The sequence below is a fragment of the Mercenaria mercenaria genome, chromosome 14 (assembly GCF_021730395.1).
Source record: "Mercenaria mercenaria strain notata chromosome 14, MADL_Memer_1, whole genome shotgun sequence".
Taxonomy (NCBI): domain Eukaryota; kingdom Metazoa; phylum Mollusca; class Bivalvia; order Venerida; family Veneridae; genus Mercenaria; species Mercenaria mercenaria.
The window spans coordinates 6,656,437-6,677,765 of NC_069374.1; the positions used below are offsets into that span (position 1 = coordinate 6,656,437).

General features: G+C 35.7%; 1 protein-coding gene across 1 annotated transcript in view; it reads left to right on the forward strand.

Moving 5' to 3' along the window:
- Positions 1 to 21,329, forward strand: part of LOC123528104 (kinesin-like protein unc-104) — a 116,926-nt gene that overhangs the window by 32,671 nt on the left and 62,926 nt on the right. The window contains exons 8-10 of the mRNA XM_053524004.1: positions 970 to 1,081; positions 2,437 to 2,580; positions 6,682 to 6,702. Coding sequence (XP_053379979.1) covers positions 970 to 1,081; positions 2,437 to 2,580; positions 6,682 to 6,702 — 277 coding nt within the window. The remainder of the gene's footprint in view (positions 1 to 969; positions 1,082 to 2,436; positions 2,581 to 6,681; positions 6,703 to 21,329) is intronic.

Sequence of the window (21,329 nt, forward strand, 5' to 3'; positions counted from 1 at the left end):
GGACAAGTAACTTTGGATGTAATAAGCAACCATGTAGGAATTCATTGAATGACATGGGTAGTGTATATTTAGTGGTAGTCTGTTCAATCCTGTTGCACAGAAGTTGTTGTGGTTCAAAGGTTGATTTACTTGATTTTGATTTTTTTTTTTGCAGTTGGAAAGAAATTTTTTGTCCTTTTAAGGGAGCTTTTAGCTTGTTTACTGAGGTTATATTGCTCGAGTCTGATGATTGTTCACTAACAAACATACCTATAACCAAGCCTAATAAAATCTCATGCCTTCCTGTTGTAATGTAGATTGATATCTTATAGGATTGCCATAGAATACAAACTTGTAATGACGCATTTAATTCTCATAAAATAGCATTGTGTCTCTATAACTGGTTTAGAAAATTAATTATTTCTCTTCTAAGTATTGATCAAAAATGTCTGTGTGATGGATGGTATTATTTTGAAGTACCTCATACTTGAGTTGTAAAACAGTCATGGCGAAAGAGACAACCCAGGACAACCTCTCTGACTGAATGGAAACTCATCTCACCGAAAACGAGTTGTTTTGATGTTTTGCCAGAAATAATGAAAAATGAACAGGAATGTAAGAAAACTACCTTTCAAAAAAACATTTAAACGGCTGTAAAAACTGACCCACTTTGTACAATATTGGATATGAACAGCCTGACGCCCTAACCCTCCATGTTGGACATAGCCATTTTTTGATGGACAGGTCCGTCTGTCTGATGAGATTTAGCCATGACTGTATAAAACAAAGTTTAGAGACTTATTCAAAAACTCAAATTTCAGATTGGTTGATTCTATTACCAGGAATCCAACCCAGATTGCTAGCAATGTAGTGCAACGTGCTAATCAGTGTGTCACTTGGGTTGTATAGTTATTCACTGATTGTAAAATCTCATCTTGATTGCAAGAAATTTGATTCCCATAGTTCTTTTTTTGTTTGTATTTTGTTTAGAACTGTTGCGGCGACCAACATGAACGAGACAAGTTCAAGATCTCATGCTGTATTCACGATTGTGTTCACCCAGAGAAGACATGATGAACAGACTAAATTGACTGGGGAAAAAGTTTGTACCCTTTTATTTGTTTTCATCTCTGAATCTTTCATTCTGGTGTAATATGCTTAATTCTTATCAAAATGAACAAAGTGTTAATAGCCAGGATAAGCATACATTTTCAGCCTGATGTTTTTACCGTAGTGATAAACAATGCTGTGATAAACATAGAATTACTGTAGTGATACCATTATATTTAACTTCATGATCAATGATAAACATAGTGTTTTACTTTATGATAGAAAAAGAATTACTTATGTGATAAACATTGTGTTTTATTTCATGGTAAACATGATGAGTTACTGCCTTGATAAGATTGTCAATTAATTTAATAAGGTCTCTATAAACATGTTTTACACAAAGAATTACTGCTACTTCATGAAAAGTGTAAATATCTGTCATGATAAACATACTGTTTTACTTTATGATAAGTATCTGTCATGATAAATGTGCTGTTTTACTTTATGATAAATATCTGTCATGATAAACGTGCTGTTTTACTTTATGATAAATATCTGTCACGATAAACGTGCTGTTTTACTTCATGATAAATATCTGTCACGATAAACGTGCTGTTTTACTTCATGATAAATATCTGTCACGATAAACGTACTGTTTTACTTCATGATAAATATCTGTCACAATAAATGTACTGTTTTACTTCATGATAAATATCTGTCATGATAAACCTACTGTTTTACTTTATGATAAATATCTGTCACAATAAACGTGCTGTTTTACTTCATGATAAATATCTGTCATGATAAACGTACTGTTTTACTTCATGATAAATATCTGTCACGACAAACGTGCTGTTTTACTTCATCATAAATATCTGTCACGATAAACATAATGTTTTACTTTAAGATAAACATGATAAATTACTTCCATGATAAACTGTATTTACTTCCATGAATTACTGTCTGTATGAGATTATGTTTCACTTCATGATATACATTTTGAATTGATGTCATGATAAACATTATCTTTTACTACATAATAAACATAAAGAATAACTGTAAAAATTAAAACAACATTATGTCATGATAAACATGGGATAAACATGATGAAATGCTGTCATGATATTCATAATGTTTTAATGCAAGAACCATCTGAAAGAAATGTCAAATAGTCCTTGCACTGGGAGACTTGCAAAACGTTTGTTAAGGTTCTGAACTAGACACCTTTTCTCACTTTGAAAATATTCACCTGCAACAAAAGTAAGAACTCAGAAATTTATGCCTCTCGGTAGTGATGAGAATTTTGTCTCAGAAAAAAATCTGTTGTTGAGAATATTGAAGCAAGAGATGTATATGTAATAAATTGTATCTTTCCAGCTGTAGACTGTTTTATTAATGTTGTTTCAGGTCAGCAAGATTAGTCTGGTAGATCTTGCAGGGTCTGAACGAGCTGACGCTACTGGTGCCAAAGGGGCTAGACTGAAAGAAGGGGCCAATATTAACAAATCGCTAACTACACTTGGAAAAGTTATTTCAGCATTGGCTGAAGTGGTAAGGAAATTATAACATTTTATCTCATTTGATGATGCAGGACAGACTTTATGAACAATACTATTAAAAGGATGGTGAAGATGGTTATTTCCTGTTTAAAAAAGTAAAGTTTTAATTAATTTAAGCAGTCATAGTAATTATGCCTCCCTCACCACTGTGGCGGGAAACATATTGATTTACTCCTGTCTGTCTGTGTGTGTGTGTCCGTCTGTCACAAATCTTGTCCACACTCTTTAAGTCGAACATTTCTCATCTGATCTTCAGCAAACTTGGACAAAATGTGTTTACCAATAAGTCCTCAACCAAGTTTGATAACTAGCCAAATCAGCCCAGGTACTTCAGAATTATGGCCCTTGAATTAACTGAAAATACTGATGCAAGTGAGGTCTTGGTTTATGGTTGACACAGATATATAATGGAGAATAAATGCCACTTTAGATGATTAGACAGTTGTGGGAGACATGCGTTTTTCTCAAAAGCAGCTCTAGTTTATAAATTACTTGAAATAACTGTATGGTCGTAAAGAAATGGTTATGGGAATACTAAAGTATAAACTGTTAAAAAGGCGTTTTTGAAGAAAAAATTTAACAGATTGCAGGATGAAAGTGTGTCCTATGAATTATTCAGTAAGCATTATATATCTGGTGAAAGTTGATAGATACTGAAATTTTACTTATTATTTTGATACCATGAGCGTCCTGTCACAATTGATATTACAATTTTTATTTCACTTCCTCAATTAACGTTGATTGTCATATCTCTACAGCTTGGACAAGCAGACAGCTTCATGGGAGAAATAATTAAATCAATAGTTAGGCAGTTAATCAATAGTTAGGCATTTTGTCATAAGTTTGAGTCATTTGGACCACTGGGAATGCAAGTAATAGGAAATGAATAAAGATTACTGTCATAAAGTGATGTCGCACAAATGAAAACATAAATGTCCAGAGACAGTTGTTTTATTATGATGTTCTTTCAATCGCTGGCAAAGTTTATCTTGAATCAGCTAATGTGTCTGAATTTGTCGCCGTAAGAAGCTGTCTTCAGAAACAATAAAATGGGGATGGGGTAACATTGTCAGACAGAGCTTTCTGTATAGTTAAACTTAATTCAGGAAAATTTGAATATCAGACAATAAATGCTTAAGGTAGAGTTTTGGACAAGATGACATCATAATTTTTATGGCACAGCTTTTGAAGACATAGGAAGCATGTAGTGTTTGAACTGTCTGTCCATCATTCTGTCTGTCTTTCATACAGTTTTGTGTTTGAACTGTCTGTCCATCATTCTGTCTGTCTTTCATACAGTTTTGTGTTTGAACTGTCTGTCCATCATTCTGTCTGTCTTTCATACAGTTTTGTGTTTGAACTGTCTGTCCATCATTCTGTCTGTCTTTTACATAGTTTTGTGTTCTCAGTTCCTCCTACTGTAACAGTTTCCATCCAGTTTAAATGAAATTTGATATATATCTTTAACATGTCTTGGACATGGTCATATTATCCGAACTTTCATGCTTTTGATGTCGAAGACCCAGGAGGTATAAAGTGTTTGAACTTTACATCCAACTGTCATTCTGTCCATTTGTAACACTTTCGTATGTACTCAATTATTTTCATCCAATTCGTGTGAAACTTTATATACTTCATCAACACGATAAGGATATGCACATATTGTCTGGAATTTTACTACTGGTAAATCATTTTTTGAGATATGCCCCTTTTGGAAGGGAGATCAATTGATTTGTCTTGTCTGTCAGTCTGTCTGCTTGTCCGTGTGTCACAAAATTTTGTCACGACTACTCTGAAACTGCTGGTGGGATTTCAACCTGTATGGATGCTGAATATCATGCCAAGTTTTGGCAAAGTAGTATGGGGAGACATTTGCTTTTACTTCAAGCAACCTCTTAGGACATAACTATTGCAAACTACATCCACCCTGTGTACACATTTCGTCCTACAGTATCCATCCAATTTAAATGAAACTTAGCATACATCTTCATCTTGAAGAGGGCAAGGGCATCATTTTTTGGCTTTTATGGCCAATGTTTTTTCAGCGATAATTCCATTGGACTTAATCATTTTATTCTATCATGCAATTTCAGAGGGCATGATTGTGTAATACAGTTTTGACGTAATTTTTGTTAGTTATATTCTCTTAAGATTTTATTCTTTCATTCTACCAAGCATTTTCAAGGGCATTAGTCGTACAGTTTTGACATCTCTCTTGTTTGTCTTATCTTTACATTCATTTCGAAGAGAAATAAATCTTAAAAAATGTAATGACGCTTGTTTCTGAACAGAATGTTTTTTACAAGTCTTTGAGAACCGAGTAAGAACAAAAAATTACATACTAACCCTTTTTGTTGACCCATTATCAAATAAAGTAACATTCGTCTGTTGATGACGTACAAGTCTAGGACATTCAAAAACATTTAAAAGACCTGTTTTGTCATGCTCTCGAAGGACTAACTACAGAAAATGGTTGCCATAGCAACAGAGTTGTCATCAGATTAGCTATTGATCCAACTGGAACTTGTTGATTCAACAAGAAATAAAAGTGTAGTGACATTTTTGGTTGCGTATTAGATAATGGGATGCCATTCAACAGAGACAGACCGGTTTCTATATATGGAAACAAAAATCTGTATTTAGGAGAGCTGTTGTGATTGGGGTGTTTTAGTCTAAATTTATTGATGGGCTACAGTGTTTTGGGCTGTAAATCAAATGAAATGATAGTTAAAAGCCATTATACACCACCTCTTTGATTTTTTTTTTTTCTCGACCCTGTATTTTTTTTAATATAGGAAAACGGTGATTTGAATTTGTAAGACACATTTATTTTTGTATTAGTTGTTTGTGTTAATAAACTACAGGTGGGTGGATAAGAAAAGACGTGTGAAGAGTTGTTTTTTGGGGAAAAATGCTGTTGAATTATATATTGACAGGTTTCTATTTATTTCTGGTTAGTATTTAAGGTTGCTTTGCATGTTTGGTGAACTGAAAGTGACAGGTGCCAGGCACTTTTCTAGGTTTTCCATATAAAGAATGAAAAAATATGGTTTAATAAAATTCTACATTGAAGAATAATATTTCTCTCAGATATGTAGAACCATCTTAAATGATTTTGCTTAATTGAAAATAGAAATAAGAACAATTTTTTTTTAAAAGTACATGTAGAAATGCATGTACTACTATGGGATATTAAACCAAACACTGCCTAGAAAATTCATAAAAGCCTCTGGAACAACTGCAAACTTCTGTTCTCTGTTTAGGTGAAATAAATGAAACAAAATCTTAGTCTGACAATATTTTATACATGTAATCTGTCTTAAGAACAGCATTCATTCTGATAAGTAAATATGGGTTTAGACAAAAAAATTTACTTTTGCATTTAATTGTCTATTTAATCATTTATTAAACAGTTGCTTTCACATGCATAGAAAACACTGTTTTCAAATTGAAGCCCCTAAATTAAATGATATTTAAGCAGGTCAATGAGTTACTTAAATACACTGTCAGTTTAATGTAGAGCCTACACCAAGTTGGGATGAAAAAAATTGAAATAATTTTCATTCACAGAGAAATAGAATGATATAAATGGGATGACATGAAATATCAAATTCAGTAAAGCACAGATTGCTTGAGGTGGAAAGTGCATGAACATATTGCTCAAGTTAACCAGGGTCTTCGAGTGCTACAATGATAAGTGTAAGGGAAACAACAGGGGAGCAGAGACTGCCTGAGTGGTCCAAGGTGCACGGGGGATTTATGCTCGAGAAAGTGTGTGGCACTGAATGTGTAATACCTAGTATCTAGAGTCTAGAATGTTGATTTCCTGCAGCATTTCAAATTTGTCTGTGACATTTTGCTCCAACTGAATAATCATTTTTTGTACTTTGCAGGGATAGATACATATAAAAAGTTAACATGTCAATAGATTTTATACTTAAGGTCAATTTCACAAGTTTCACAAGATACAAGTTGTTAACGTCATTTTTAGCAAATGACTCCTAACAAGTCACTTTTTTAAGCTGCTATGTTTACAAATTAAGCATATTTATCAAGTATGTAATATTATTTGTTTGTTCCCTTGGCTTATCAGAGTGCTATGGACCATATGAAAGTAAGTTTTGCTGTTTTATATATTGTGTAAATTATGAATGTGTTGTACCTTTCAAATATTCGTAGTGAAATATTCATAGTAATTCACCTCGAAGTCATTCTGCAGTTTCCCAGCCCTCTCTGAACTATTGATAGCCGTATCTGTTGCTATTCTATATATTGTGTAAATTATAAATTTGTTGTACACCTTAACCCTTACCCTGCTAAATTTCTTAAATGGACTGGTCCATCATTCAGTTTGGGCAATACCATTTATTATTCGAAGGGGTGTTCACTGAAAATTTACTGACTGAATAGCGAACAGTGCAGACCATGATCAGACTGCACGGACGTGCAGGCTGATCTTGGTCTGCACTGGTCGCAAAGGCAGAATCACTTGCCGCCAGCAGGCTAAAGGTTAAATAGTCGTAGTGAAATATTTGTAGTAATTTACCTCAAAAGTTATTCTACTGTTTCCAGCCCTCTCCAGACCATTGATAGCCATATCTGTTGCTACTGTACCACAAAAATACACATTTTCTTGCCAATAGAGTGTTTGTGATTTCATATTTGTATGGTGTGCATATGTGTAAAAAAATTTATTTTGTTAAGCATCTGAGATGTGAAAATTCTGAACATTGCAAACTATAAATTACAGCCTTACACATAAAAGAATACTTACGCAAGTATATATTTACCTGTAGCAAGCAACTTAGGATGTATTACACCTACAAGTATGAATTCTTATATTACCTTAATAATTACCCTCAGTAATAATATTATATTGTTTGAATATACCTATTTTTAGCTCACCTGAGCACAAAGTGCTCAAAGTTGAGCTTTGTGATCGCCATGTGTCCGTCGTCCGTAATCGTCCGTTGTCCGTTTGTCCGTCATCAACAGTTTGACTGTTAACACTCTAGAGTACACAGTTTTGGCCCAAACTTAATGAAACTTGGTCAGAATGTTACCCTCAATAAAATCTTGGAAGAGTTCGATATTGGGTCATCTGGGGTCAAAATCTAGGTCACCAGGTCAAATCAAAGGAAAAGCTTGTTAACACTCTAGAGGTCACAATTTGGGCCCATTCTTAATGAAACATGGTCAGAATGTTACACTCAATAAAATCTTGGACGAGTCTGATATTGGGTCATCCTGGGTCAAAAACCAGGTCAGCAGGTCAAATCAAAGGAAAAGCTTGTTAACACTCTAGAGGTCACAATTTGGGCCCAATCTTAATGAAACTTGGTCAGAATGTTACCCTTAATAAAATTTTGGATGAGTTTGATATTGGGTCATCCAGGGTCAGAAACTAGGTCACCAGGTCAAATCAAAGGAAAAGCTTTTTAACACTGTAGAGGCCAGATTTATGACTGTATCTTCATGAAACTTGGTCAGAATGTTAATCTTGTTGATCTCAAGGTCCAGTTTGAATCTGGGTCATGTAGGAACAAAAATTAGGTCACCAGATCAAATCAAAGGGAAAGCTAGTTTACACTGTAGAGGCCACATTTATGACCATATCTTAATGAAACTTGGTCAGAATGTTAATCTTGATGATCTATAGGTCAAGTTCAGATCTGGGTCAGATGGGATAAAAAACTAGGTCACTAGGTCAAATCTAAGGAAAAGCTTGTTAACACTCTAGAGGCCACATTTATGACTGTATCTTCATGAAACTTAGTCAGAATATTAATCTTGGTGATCTTTAGGTCAAGTTTGAATCTGGGTCATGTTTGGTCAAAAACTAGGTTAACACTGTAGAGGCCAGATTTATGACTATATCTTCATGAAACTTGGTCAGAATGTTAATCTTGTTGATCTCAAGGTCCAGTTTGAATCTGGGTCATGTAGGAACAAAAATTAGGTCACCAGATCAAATCAAAGGGAAAGCTTGTTAACACTCTAGAGGCCACATTAAAGACCATATCTTAATGAAACTTGGCCAGAATGTTAATCTTGATGATCTATAGGTCAAGTTCAGATCTGGGTCAGGTGGGGATAAAAAACTAGGTCACTAGGTCAAATCAAAGGAAAAGCTATTTAACACTTTAGAGACCACATTTATGACTATATCTTAATGAAACTTGGTCAGAATGTTAATCTTGATGATCTTTAGGTCAAGAGGTCAGGTGAGTGATACAGGGCCTTCATGGCCCTCTTGTTTAAAAGAAATATATATTATTAAGGTATACGTCAAAATTAAAAAGAATTTACATTGTTTTTTCATTTCACTCTATTTTTAACTCTCATAAATCTGTTTTAGTGAGACTTTTTTAATTAAAAAAAAAAAAAACAGCATTAGTGTCATATCAACAAATGTTACATAAATGTAGAATAAATTTACCTGATGATGTTTCTGGTATTAAATTATAAAGTAATATGTTTAATGTAATTATTGTACCCCCCGACAACAAAGTTGTAAGGGGGGGTATACTGGTTTCAGGTTGTCTGTCTGTCTGTCCGTCTGTCCGTAGATGCAATCTTGTGCGCACCATCTCTCCTTATCCCCTTGACAGAATTTAATGAAACTTCACACAAGTGATCAGTACCAACAGTAGTTGTGCATGGGGCATGTTAGGTTCTTTTAGAAAAAAAATTTGCAGAGTTATGGGACTTTGTTTTTTTGTTACTATACTATATACATAGACACAATCTTGTGCGCACCATCTCTCCTCATCCCCTTGACACAATTTAATGAAACTTCACACAAGTGATCAGTATCAACAGTAGTTGTGCATGGGGCATGTTAGGTTCTTTTAGAAAAATTTTTTGCAGAGTTATGGGACTTTGTTTTTTTGTTACTATACTATATACATAGACACAATCTTGTGCGCACCATCTCTCCTCATCCCCTGGACACATTTTAATGAAACTTCACACAAGTGATCAGTAACAACAGTAGTTGTGCATGGGGCATGTTAGGTTCTTTCAGAAAATTTTTTTGCAGAGTTATGGGACTTTGTTAGCTCACCTGTCACAAAGTGACAAGGTGAGCTTTTGTGATCGCGTGGTGTCCGTCGTCCGTCCGTGCGTCCGTCCGTGCGTCCGTCCGTCCGTAAACTTTTGCTTGTGACCACTCTAGAGGTCACATTTTTCATGGGATCTTTATGAAAGTTGGTCAGAATGTTCATCTTGATGATATCTAGGTCAAGTTTGAAACTGGGTCACGTGCCTTCAAAAACTAGGTCAGTAGGTCTAAAAATAGAAAAACCTTGTGACCTCTCTAGAGGCCATATATTTCACAAGATCTTCATGAAAATTGGTCAGAATGTTCACCTTGATGATATCTAGGTCAAGTTCGAAACTGGGTCACATGCCATCAAAAACTAGGTCAGTAGGTCTAAAAATAGAAAAACCTTGTGACCTCTCTAGAGGCCATATATTTCACAAGATCTTCATGAAAATTGGTCAGAATGTTCACCTTGATGATATCTAGGTCAAGTTCGAAACTGGGTCACGTGCCGTCAAAAACTAGGTCAGTAGGTCTAAAAATAGAAAAACCTTGTGACCTCTCTAGAGGCCATATATTTCACAAGATCTTCATGAAAATTGGTCAGAACGTTCACCTTGATGATATCTAGGTCAAGTTCGAAACTGGGTCACGTGTTGTCAAAAACTAGGTCAGTAGGTCAAATAATAGAAAAACCTTGTGACCTCTCTAAAGGCCATATTTTACATGGGATCTGTATGAAAGTTGGTCTGAATGTTCATCTTGATGATATCTAGGTCAAGTTCGAAACTGAGTCACGTGCGGTCAAAAACTAGGTCAGTAGGTCTAAAAATAGAAAAACCCTGTGACATCACTAGAGGCCATATATTTCATGAGATCTTCATGAAAATTAGTCAGAACCTTCATCTTGATGATATCTAGGTCAAGTTCGAAAGTGGGTCACGTGCCTATAAAAACTAGGTCAGTAGGTCAAATAATAGAAAAACCTTGTGACCTTACTAGAGGCCATATTTTTCATGGGTTCTGTATGAAAGTTGGTCTGAATGTTCATCTTGATGATATCTAGGTCAAGTTCAAAAGTGGGTCACGTGCCGTCAAAAACTAGGTCAGTAGGTCAAATAATAGAAAAACCTTGTGACCTCTCTAAAGACCATATTTTTCATGGGATCTGTATGAAAGTTGGTCTGAATGTTCATCTTGATGATATCTAGGTCAAGTTCGAAACAGGGTCATGTGGGGTCAAAAACTAGGTCAGTAGGTCTAAAAATAGAAAAACCTTGTGACCTCTCTAGAGGCCATACTTGTGAATGGATCTCCATAAAAATTGGTCAGAATGTTCACCTTGGTGATATCTAGGTCAGTTTCGAAACCGGGTCATGTGCCATCAAAAACTAGGTCAGTAGGTCAAATAATAAAAAAACCTTGTGACCTCTCTAGAGGCCATACTTTTCATGGGATCTGTATGAAAGTTGGTCTGAATGTTCATCTTGATGATATCTAGGTTAAATTTGAAACTGGGTCAACTGTGGTCAAAAACTAGGTCAGTAGGTCTAAAATTATTAAAATCTTTTGACCTCTCTAGAGGCCATATTTTTCAATGGCTCTTCATGAAAATTGATCTGAATGTTCACCTTGATGATATCTAGGTCAGTTTCGAAACTGGGTCACGTGTGGTCAAAAACTAGGCCAGTAGGTATAAAAAATAGAAAAACCTTGTGACCTCTCTAGAGGCCATATTTTTCATGAGATCTTCATGAAAATTAGTGAGAATGTTCACCTTGATGATTTCTAGGTTAAGTTCAAAAGAGGGTCACGTACCTTCGAAAATTAGGTCAATAGGTCAAATAATAGAAAAACCTTGTGACCTCTCTAGAGACCATATTTTTCAATGGATCTTCATGAAAATTGGTCAGAATTTTTATCTTGATAATATCTAGGTCAAGTTCAAAACTGGGTCACATGAGCTCAAAAACTAGGTCACTGTGTCAAATAATAGAAAAAACGACGTCATACTCAAAACTGGGTCATGTGGGAAGAGGTGAGCGATTCAGGACCATCATGGTCCTCTTGTTTTTTTGTTACTATACTATATACATAGACACAATCTTGTGCGCACCATCTCTCCTCATCCCCTTGACACAATTTAATGAAACTTCACACAAGTGATCAGTAACAACAGTAGTTGTGCAGTTGTGCATGGGGCATGTTAGGTTCTTTCAGCGACAAAAATTGCAGAGTTATGGGACTTTGTTTCTTGTTAACATACTATGTACATACAGTCTGCATATGCAATCTTGTGCTTGCCTAATCTACCAAACCCTTACACACAATTTAATGAAACTTCAAACAAGTGATCAGTACTAACCCTAGTTGTGCATGGTACATGTTACATTCTTTTAGATAAATATTCTGCATAGTTATGGGACTTTGTATTTTGTTACTATACTGTATACATACAGTCTATATACTTACAGTCCACATAATTATGCAATATTGTGTGCGTCAAATTGCAATGTACTGTGTCAGTGCATGCGGGGGGTACATTCATCACCTTTAGTGATAGCTCTAGTTGTTTCCATTTTAATGAAATTTTGATAGGTCATTGATAGGATATTTTTCAATAAATGGAAGGAAAAAATTCTATGTAATAATTTGAAATTATGATGATATCTTTTGTCTGTTTATGGGAAGTTGTCACGTATTTGTGGAAGTAGAAATTAGTTTTAATAACAAATCAGACAGTACTGAAAGCTAAGTTACTGCTGTATTATATACTGACATAATTTGAAGGCAGGCTTACGGACATTATATGAAACAAGGTCTCTAACTCCAGCTTATATTTCATGAATTATGTCCCCTTCTTAGTAAGAATTTCATGTTTAAGTTTTGATGCACTTTCATAACACCTCTCATGCTCAGATCCGTGCCCAGAAGCAACCAGTCACATGCTAGAGTTTTTAGACTGGTCTCCACAAATTGATTTTGTGTAGATTTTTATTGTTTTGCATCAGCTTGATTTCTTTCTGTTTTTGTCTGTAAAAGTAGAGCAAAGACTTTATATGAAGTGACACTGTAAACCATATGAGCACATCTGTTGATACCTTTTTTGCTTAAAAACCTTGAGTTTTTTTTCAGTTAACACTGTAAAGTGCATTATTTCCATTTGTTAGATGTTAAAAAAAAAATGTTACCTTGGCTTACTGTTCAAGGAAACAAAAACTCTACCAGGAAGAACAATTTTACCTCCATTATAAAGAGCATGTGTTTAACAGGAATTTCTCACCACACAAACAAAAAAGGCTCAGGTTAAAATATCAGTATTACTTCAAAAAAAAGCACTGTAAGCATTTATATATTGTTTGCTAAGGGTGTACAATGTTTTGGAATTGCAGACTATTTTTAAATTACTTTCTTATTTTTTTTTTTGTAATTTGAATTGTTTTTACTTGAATTTGCTGAAGAGGGCTAATTCAGAGGCCTTTAGTGAAATATATAAATATGTTTTCACATACATTACCTCCAAGGTCAAGGTCACTTTGTGGTGTGTGAATGTCTGATGTCACTCCAAGGTAAAGGTCATTTTGTGGGGTTTGAGTGTCTGATGCCACAGACATTACCTCCAAGGTCAAGGTCACTTTGTGGTGTGTGAATGTCTGATGTCACTCCAAGGTAAAGGTCATTTTGTGGTGTTTGAGTGTCTGATGTTACAGACATTACCTCCAAAGTCAAGGTCACTTTGTGGTGTGTGAATGTCTGATGTCACTCCAAGGTAAAGGTCATTTTGTGGTGTGTGAGTGTCACATGTCACAGACATTACCTCCAAGGTCAAGGTCACTTTGTGGTGTTTGAGTGTCTGATGTCACTCCAAGGTAAAGGTCATTTTGTGGTGTTTGAGTGTCTGATGTCACAGACATTACCTCCAAGGTCAAGGTCACTTTGTGGTGTTTGAGTGTCTGATGTCACTCCAAGGTCAAGGTCATTTTGTGGTGTTTGAGTGTCTGATGTCACAGACATTACCTCCAAAGTCAAGGTCACTTTGTGGTGTTTGAGTGTCTGATGTCACAGACATTACCTCCAAGGTCAAGGTCACTTTGTGGTGTGTGAGTGTCTGATGTCACAGACATAACCTCCAAGGCCAAGGTCACTTTGTGGTGTTTGAGTGTCTGATGTCCCAGACATTACCTCCAAGGTCAAGGTCACTTTGTGGTGTGTGAGTGTCTGATGTCACAGACATAACCTCTAAGGTAAAGGTCATTTTGTGGTGTTTGAGTGTCTGGTGTCCCAGACATTACCTCCAAGGTCAAGGTCACTTTGTGGTGTTTGAGTGTCTGATGCCACTCCAAGGTCAAGGTCATTTTGTGGTGTGTGAGTGTCTGATGTCACAGACATAACCTCCAAGGCCAAGGTCACTTTGTGGTGTTTGAGTGTCTGATGTCCCAGACATTACCTCCAAGGTCAAGGTCACTTTGTGGTGTGTGAGTGTCTGTCACAGACATAACCTCCAAGGTAAAGGTCATTTTGTGGTGTTTGAGTGTCTGATGTCCCAGACATTACCTCCAAGGTCAAGGTCACTTTGTGGTGTTTGAGTGTCAGGTGAAACAGACATTACCTCTAAGTTCAAGGTCAAGGCCAAGGTTCTGAGAGTTTCTCTCTTGCTAATTACACCACTTGTTGACTGATTTTTGCTGGCCTTGAAAACAGTAGAGGGATTAGCTAAAAAAAATTGTGTCCATCAACAAGCTCTATTGTCTGCTAACAATACATGTGTTCAGATGTTTGCATTTACCATTTGTGTTGAATTTTTCCCCAACATAATTACATCTCTGTAACTGCACAATATATAGATTAATATAAATGACAGAAAATATTTTTGATGACAGTAAAATACTTTTTCTTTGTCTTTCAAAGAAGAACAAGGTATGTAGATCTAGTAGAATCAATTAATTATAATCACCTCTTACTGCTGAGAAAGAGTTTCATTTTATTCTTCAATAGCTAGGTTGTCACAATCCTTCCCTAGTAAGCGCAAAACTCCCACCAAGGCATGCTGCTCCTTTTGAGAATGAAATTTAAATTTAAAAACTCCAGTACTTAGAATCACAATTTCTATATATATTTCAGGAATATTTATGCTGTTCTAAAATTTTGTTTACTATTAAAGAACACTAGTCATTGATACAGACTGTATTTAAATCTATACGTTTTTGGAAAATATGTAGCAGTTTGAAAATTGATCAGTTTTAAGTCTTATATTACAGATCTATAGCTAAGATGGTTGAAAGACAACAAAAATGGAATTTATTTCCCATGGACAACAAACAATATTCACTCATACTTAGTGATGTTTACTGTATACTCTAAGGTCGCACTATGGTTTTTGCATGTTTATGCAAGACGATTAAGTCAAGATGCTTCAAACCCCGTCCATTAAATATGATAGGGGACCTATATAGTGTTACTCCTGTCTTTGTTCATGTGTGTCTGCCTGTGTATGGTACCCCCTCGATAACCTAGTGGTAGAGTGTCTGCTTCGAGTGTGGGAGGTCGTGGGTTTGATCCACGGCCGCGTCATACCAAAGACGTAAAAAATGGTAGTAGCAGCTTCTTGGCTTGGCGCTCAGCATTAAGGGGATAGTACTAGGACTGGTCAGCCCGGTGTCTGTATAATGTGACTTGGTTGGGGTATCATGCCGCGTGTCTACGGTGTGATATTCCAGTGAGGCAGCACTATAAAGTTGGGCATTGTGCTCACTGCTACAAGTAGACACCGTCGTTTATATGACTGAAAAATTGTTGAAAAAGATGTTAAACCCGAACACACACTGCCTGTGTACGTATGCTTGTTTTTATGCCGGAATCATTGTATTTTTTGTGACCAAAGATTTTTCTTAAGTTTATATACATAGATGAATATTCAAGTAATTTGGCAGAAACGTTCACCACAGTAAGATACAGTGTCACATGTAAGACTTGGACCCCTAGCTCAAAGGTCAGGGTCTTACATAAAGGTCAGCAATTTGCTGTCAGTGGTTTTTTTGCCCTATGTATGATTTTGTTTCTGGAAGGATTATCAGGTAACTTGGTACAAACATGCAACATAACAATACAAGACACAGACCCTTAGTTTTAAGACATGTTGAAAGAAAAAAATTATTTTAGGTTATTTTTCTTTTCCAGTTCATAACTTCTTTATGTGTTCTGTTGTCAAATCGCCTTATTCGCAGGACATACACTTTTGTGTTTTTAGCTCACCTGAGCAATGCTCAGGTGAGTTTTTCTGATCGCTCGATGTCCGGCGTCTGGCGTCTGTCGTCTGTCGTCTGTCAACATTTAGCTTGTGTATGCGATAGAGGCTGTATTTTTCAATTAATCTTCATGAATATTGGTCAGAATGATAACCTTGATGAAATCTAGGCCGAGTTCGAAAATGGGTCATCTCGGGTCAAAAACTAGGTCACTAGGTCAAATCAAAGAAAAACCTTGTGTATGCGATTGAGGCTGTATTTTTCAATTGATCTTCATGAATATTGGTCAGAATGATTGCCTTGATAATATCTAGGCCGAGTTCGAAAATGGGTCATCTCGGATCAAAAACTAGGTCACTAGGTCAAATCAAAGAAAAACCTTGTGTATGCGTTAGAGGCTGTATTTTTCAATTATTCTTTATGAATATTAGTCAGAATGATAATCTTGATGAAATCTAGGCCGAGTTCGAAAATGGGTCATCTCGGGTCAAAAACTAGGTCACTAGGACAAATCAAAGAAAAACCTTGTGTATGCGATAGAGGCGGTATTTTTCAATTGATCTTCAAGAATTTTGGTCAGAATGATTACCTTGATGAAATCTAGGCCGAGTTCGAAAATGGGTCATCCGGGGTCAAAAACTAGGTCACTAGGTCAAATCAAGGAAAAACCTTGTGTATGCGATAGAGGCTGTATTTTTCAATTGATCTTCATGAATTTTGGTCAGAATGATTACCTTGATGAAATTTAGGCCAAGTTCGAAAATGGGTCATCTGGGGTCAAAAACTAGGTCACTAGGTCAAATCAAAGAAAAACCTTGTGTATGCAGTAGAGGCTGTATTTTTCAACTGATCTTCATGAAATTTAGCCAGAATGATTACCTTGATAAAATCTAGGCTGAGTTCGAAAATGGGTCATCTGGGGTCAAAAACTAGGTCACTAGAACAAATCGAAGAAAAACATTGTGTATGCAATAGAGGATGTATTTTTCAATTGATCTTCATGAAATTTGGTCAGAGTGATTGCCTTGATGAAATCTAGGTCGAGTTTGAATATGGGTTATCTGAGGTCAAAAACTAGGTCACTAGGTCAAATTAAAGAAAAATCTTGTGTATGTGATAGAGACTGTTTTTTTTTTCAATTGATTTTTATGAAATTTGGTCAGGATGATTGCCTTAATGAAATCTAGGTCTAATTTGAATATGGGTCATCTGAGGTCAAAAACTAGGTCACTTGGTCAAATCAAAGAAAAAACTTGTGTATGTGATAGAGGCTGTATTTTTCAATTGATCTTCATGAATTTTGGTCAGAATGATTGCCTTGATAAAATCTAGGTCGAGTTTGAACATGGGTCATCTAGGGTCAAAAACTAGGTCATATCTAAGAAAATGCTTGTTTTATCGCAAGAGACCAATTTTTTGGTCCAATCTTAATGAAAATTGGTCAGAATATTTGTTTCCATGAAATCATTAGGTCAAACATGTTTTACACTGTTATGGCGTGTTTCTTAGGTGAGCGACCTAGGGCCATCTTGGCCCTCTTGTTACATCATATAGCGCCTGCCATAGGAGGGGCATCCATTTCCTACAGATATATTGCTAGTCCTTGTAAATGCCCTGTGACAAATCTTTTATCTCTGGCATCTTGTGATGCCTTTACACAAAATGGTCTTGGAAAGTTTTTATTTCATAGTAATAAACAGTAAATAGAATAATTTTCAAATGGAACTGCACAAATATTAAAAATATAACAATTATACCTTTTGAAAATTGCAAAGATTCTAAAGTTAATTGCACATGTAGAATTTCCTATCAGACTTTTTTGTGAACATAATTATGGTAGAAGTCCTACACATGCATTTGGCCCATAGAAGAGTGTGAAATCACAGCCTCCCTAATTTCATTGAAACACTGGAAGATTATGGATCTTGATGGCCGAACAAATGTGAAAGGTCACTGACTTCATATCATTTGCCACTCACAGCTGTTGGTTTCAATATCTTAGCATGGGGTGTAGAATTATGCCATATAAGGAAGTCATCCAGCTGGCTCACAGAATTTGGTCAGTGGTTTTATCAATGTGCTGGCCTAAGTTCCTGAAATATAGCTCTGCATGCCAGGGGCCGTATTCATAAAGCATCTTAAGTATAAGAAATTGATTATTTACTTAAGTATTACTTAGGTAAGAAATTTATTTTACTGAAGTATATTTGTTATTCATAAAACAACCTAATAAGTAATTCTTGGCTTTTATTGTGGACAAAAACATTAAAAAAAAACAACATTAATTTCAGACAGATACAACATACGCAATTATGTTTAAAGTGCTTTTATCTGAAAACAACACTTTAATCGTACCCACAACGCCATTTTGTCTTCTGACTTAAGTCATTTCTTACTAATCTTAAGTTTAACCTGTTTCATGAATAGGACATAAGTTTTTATACCCCCACAAAACGAAGTTTAGTGGGGGGTATATAGGAGTGAGCTTGGCGGTCGGTCGGTCCGTTGGTTTTCATGGTTTCTGGATGATAACTCTTGAAAGGCTTGACCGATTTAAATAATTTTTGGTACACGGGTGCAACATCAGAAAATACAGGTCAAGTTCGAATTTGGGGCCAGTAGGTCAAAGGTCAAGGTCACAGTGACCCTGAACAGTAAAACGGTTTCCGGATGATAACTCGTGAAAGGCTTGACCGATTTAAATAATTTTTGGTACACAAGTGTAACATCATAAAAAACAGGTCAAGTTCGACTTTGAGGTCTGTAGGTCAAAGGTCAAGGTCACAGTGACTCCAGTTAAATGGTTTCCAGATGATAACTTGAGAACACTTGGGCCTAGGATCATAGATTTTAGTACACAGATGTAACATTATGAAATACAGGTCAAGTTCGATTTTGAGGTCTGTAGGTCAAAGGTCAAGGTCACAGTGACTCGGAACAGTTAAATGGTTTCCAGATGATAACTTGAGAACGCTTGGGTCTAGGATCATAAATTTTAGTACACTGATGTAACATTATGAAATACAGGTCAAGTTCTACTTTGAGGTCAGTAGGTCAAAGGTCAAGGTCACAGTGACTTGGAACAGTTAAACGGTTTCCGGATGATAACTTTAGAATGCTTGGGTCTAGAATCATTTTTTTTTGCACACAGGTGTAACATGATTGAATACAGGTCAAGTTCGACTTTGAGGCTAGTAGGTCAAAGGTCAAGGTCACAATAATACATAACAGTTAAACGTTTTCCGGATGATAACTTGAGAATGCTTGGGCCTAGGATCATGAAAATTGATAGGGAGGTTGGTTAGCACCAGCAGATGACCCCTATTGATTTTGAGGTCAGTAGGTCAAAGGTCAAGATCACAGCGACTCGGAAGATTTAAACTGTTTCCGGACAATAACTTCAGAACGCTTGGGACTAGGATCACGAAACTTAATAGGGAGGTTGGACATGACCAGCAGATGAACTTTTATGATTTTGAGTTCCAAAGGTCAAAGGTCAGAGTGACCTGGAACATTTTAACCTTTTTCGGACAATAACTTGAGAAGGCTTGGGCCGAGGATCTTGAAACTTCATAGGGAGGTTGGTCATGATAAAAAATAAAAATAAAAGCAGTTTCAAAAATAGCAAAAATAAAGCAGTTTCATGACCAGCAGATGACCTCTATTGATTTTGAGGTCAGTAGGTCAAAGGTCAAGTAAGTTCAGCTTTGACATTGGCTTAGTTCTGTGACAAGGCCATATTGTGGGGATATAATTCGTCACTCATGTGACCACGCTAGTTCACTTAGACTTAAGCTGATATCACCACAAACTTAAGTAAAATCTTCAACTTTAGTCAAAACTTATACTTAAGATGCTTTATGAATATGGCCCCTGGTCTTTCTCCTCCTCCAAAGTTGGAAAGTTACCATATGACCTATATTTGTGTCAGTGTTTCATTAAATATAGCAGAAAAAAAGCCTGGTAGATGTATGAAAAATTATGGTACATTTGGATGTCATTTTTCGCACAAAATCTCCAAAGAGACTTGAGGGATAGGTTTCTCCTACAATGTGCCTGAAGTTGAAATGCTGGAAGTGTGATTTTATCCATTCATAACATCAAATGATGGATTATCTGTCTGTTAGGTTGGTCTTTGGAGATCTACATTTTGTTGTCTGCTGCAGGGAATCTGTTGTTACTATAATTGAAAAGAAATAAAGGAGGAGAGGAGGTGGTACTGTACTGATATTTATGATATTTTTCCAGACAATCCAGTAACACATTAAATGTTCGTGTAAAAGGTCACTCCTTTTTTCCTTACAGCTAAAATTACCTACTTAAAAGTAATATTTAACTTACGAATTTTCAGTTTATACATCTTTAATAATGAAAGAATGTTAATGAACCCAATTTATGAAAGATGACAGTAAATTTGGACAAAATTTAAAGGGTAGAAATTCCAGGATAAGATTTGAATACCTGACTTACTGTCAATATCTGTCGGGTAACCCTAGCACATGGTTGACATACCCTAAATCTCTGTCAGGTAACCCTAGCACATGGTTGACATACCCTAGATCAGGCATGCTATTTCCATTTGAATCAGCACAGTGGCCTAACTGTATTTTTGAGTTGTTCTGTAACAAATTTCCTTGAGCTGTATTGGAACCACAGATCGATGACATATGATATGCATGTGCATGTATCATAATCATGCAATTCCCCTGATTGCTTTCAGGGAATAATCATGGTGAAGTGAAGCTAAATCAAGCTAATAGTTTTATTCTTTAGCACATTTGCATGTAAAAAGACACTGAACTTAGTGAAGTAGTTTTATATTTATCATGGAAATAATCCTTGTGTAAGATGATATTCATTGTACAAGAACAAATCTTTTTTACTTTGAACTTTAGTTACTGTACAGATTTTTATTGACAAGTGCTGCTTTCACAAAAACGCAAGAAGTATAAATCTTTAAAAAGTGCCTCTCTCTGCTTATATAATGGTATATTTTCAAAATTTAGACTGCTGATTAAATATGTCAAAGCCGTACTTGACAGCTTACCTTAATATGTCAAGTTTACATTGATTTTTGACATTTAATATAAGATATATGATGTTATCTGTTTTGAAAATTTTGACACTGTGAAGTTTGTGAAGTACTACTGGAGACAAGCCCCTGTAATATGTATTTTAAAGTTTTCGCACAATGTGACAACACAGTTATCAAATTGCCAGACCTTTCCAATAATATTGTCAAACTTGGTAAGAAATTGCCAAGGTTTACAACATAACAACAATGTAAATTTGTCTGCTGTCTTAGTTTAATTGATCTTGCAAGATTTCTGTCTACAGAGGCGGGGCTATGCTGTTTACTGAGACAGAGAAATGGAAGAAAAATGTTTTCAGTCTGTAGATTTACTTACATTATGTCTTCTGATTGCTTTCAAGCATTTAGTCTTTTCAGTA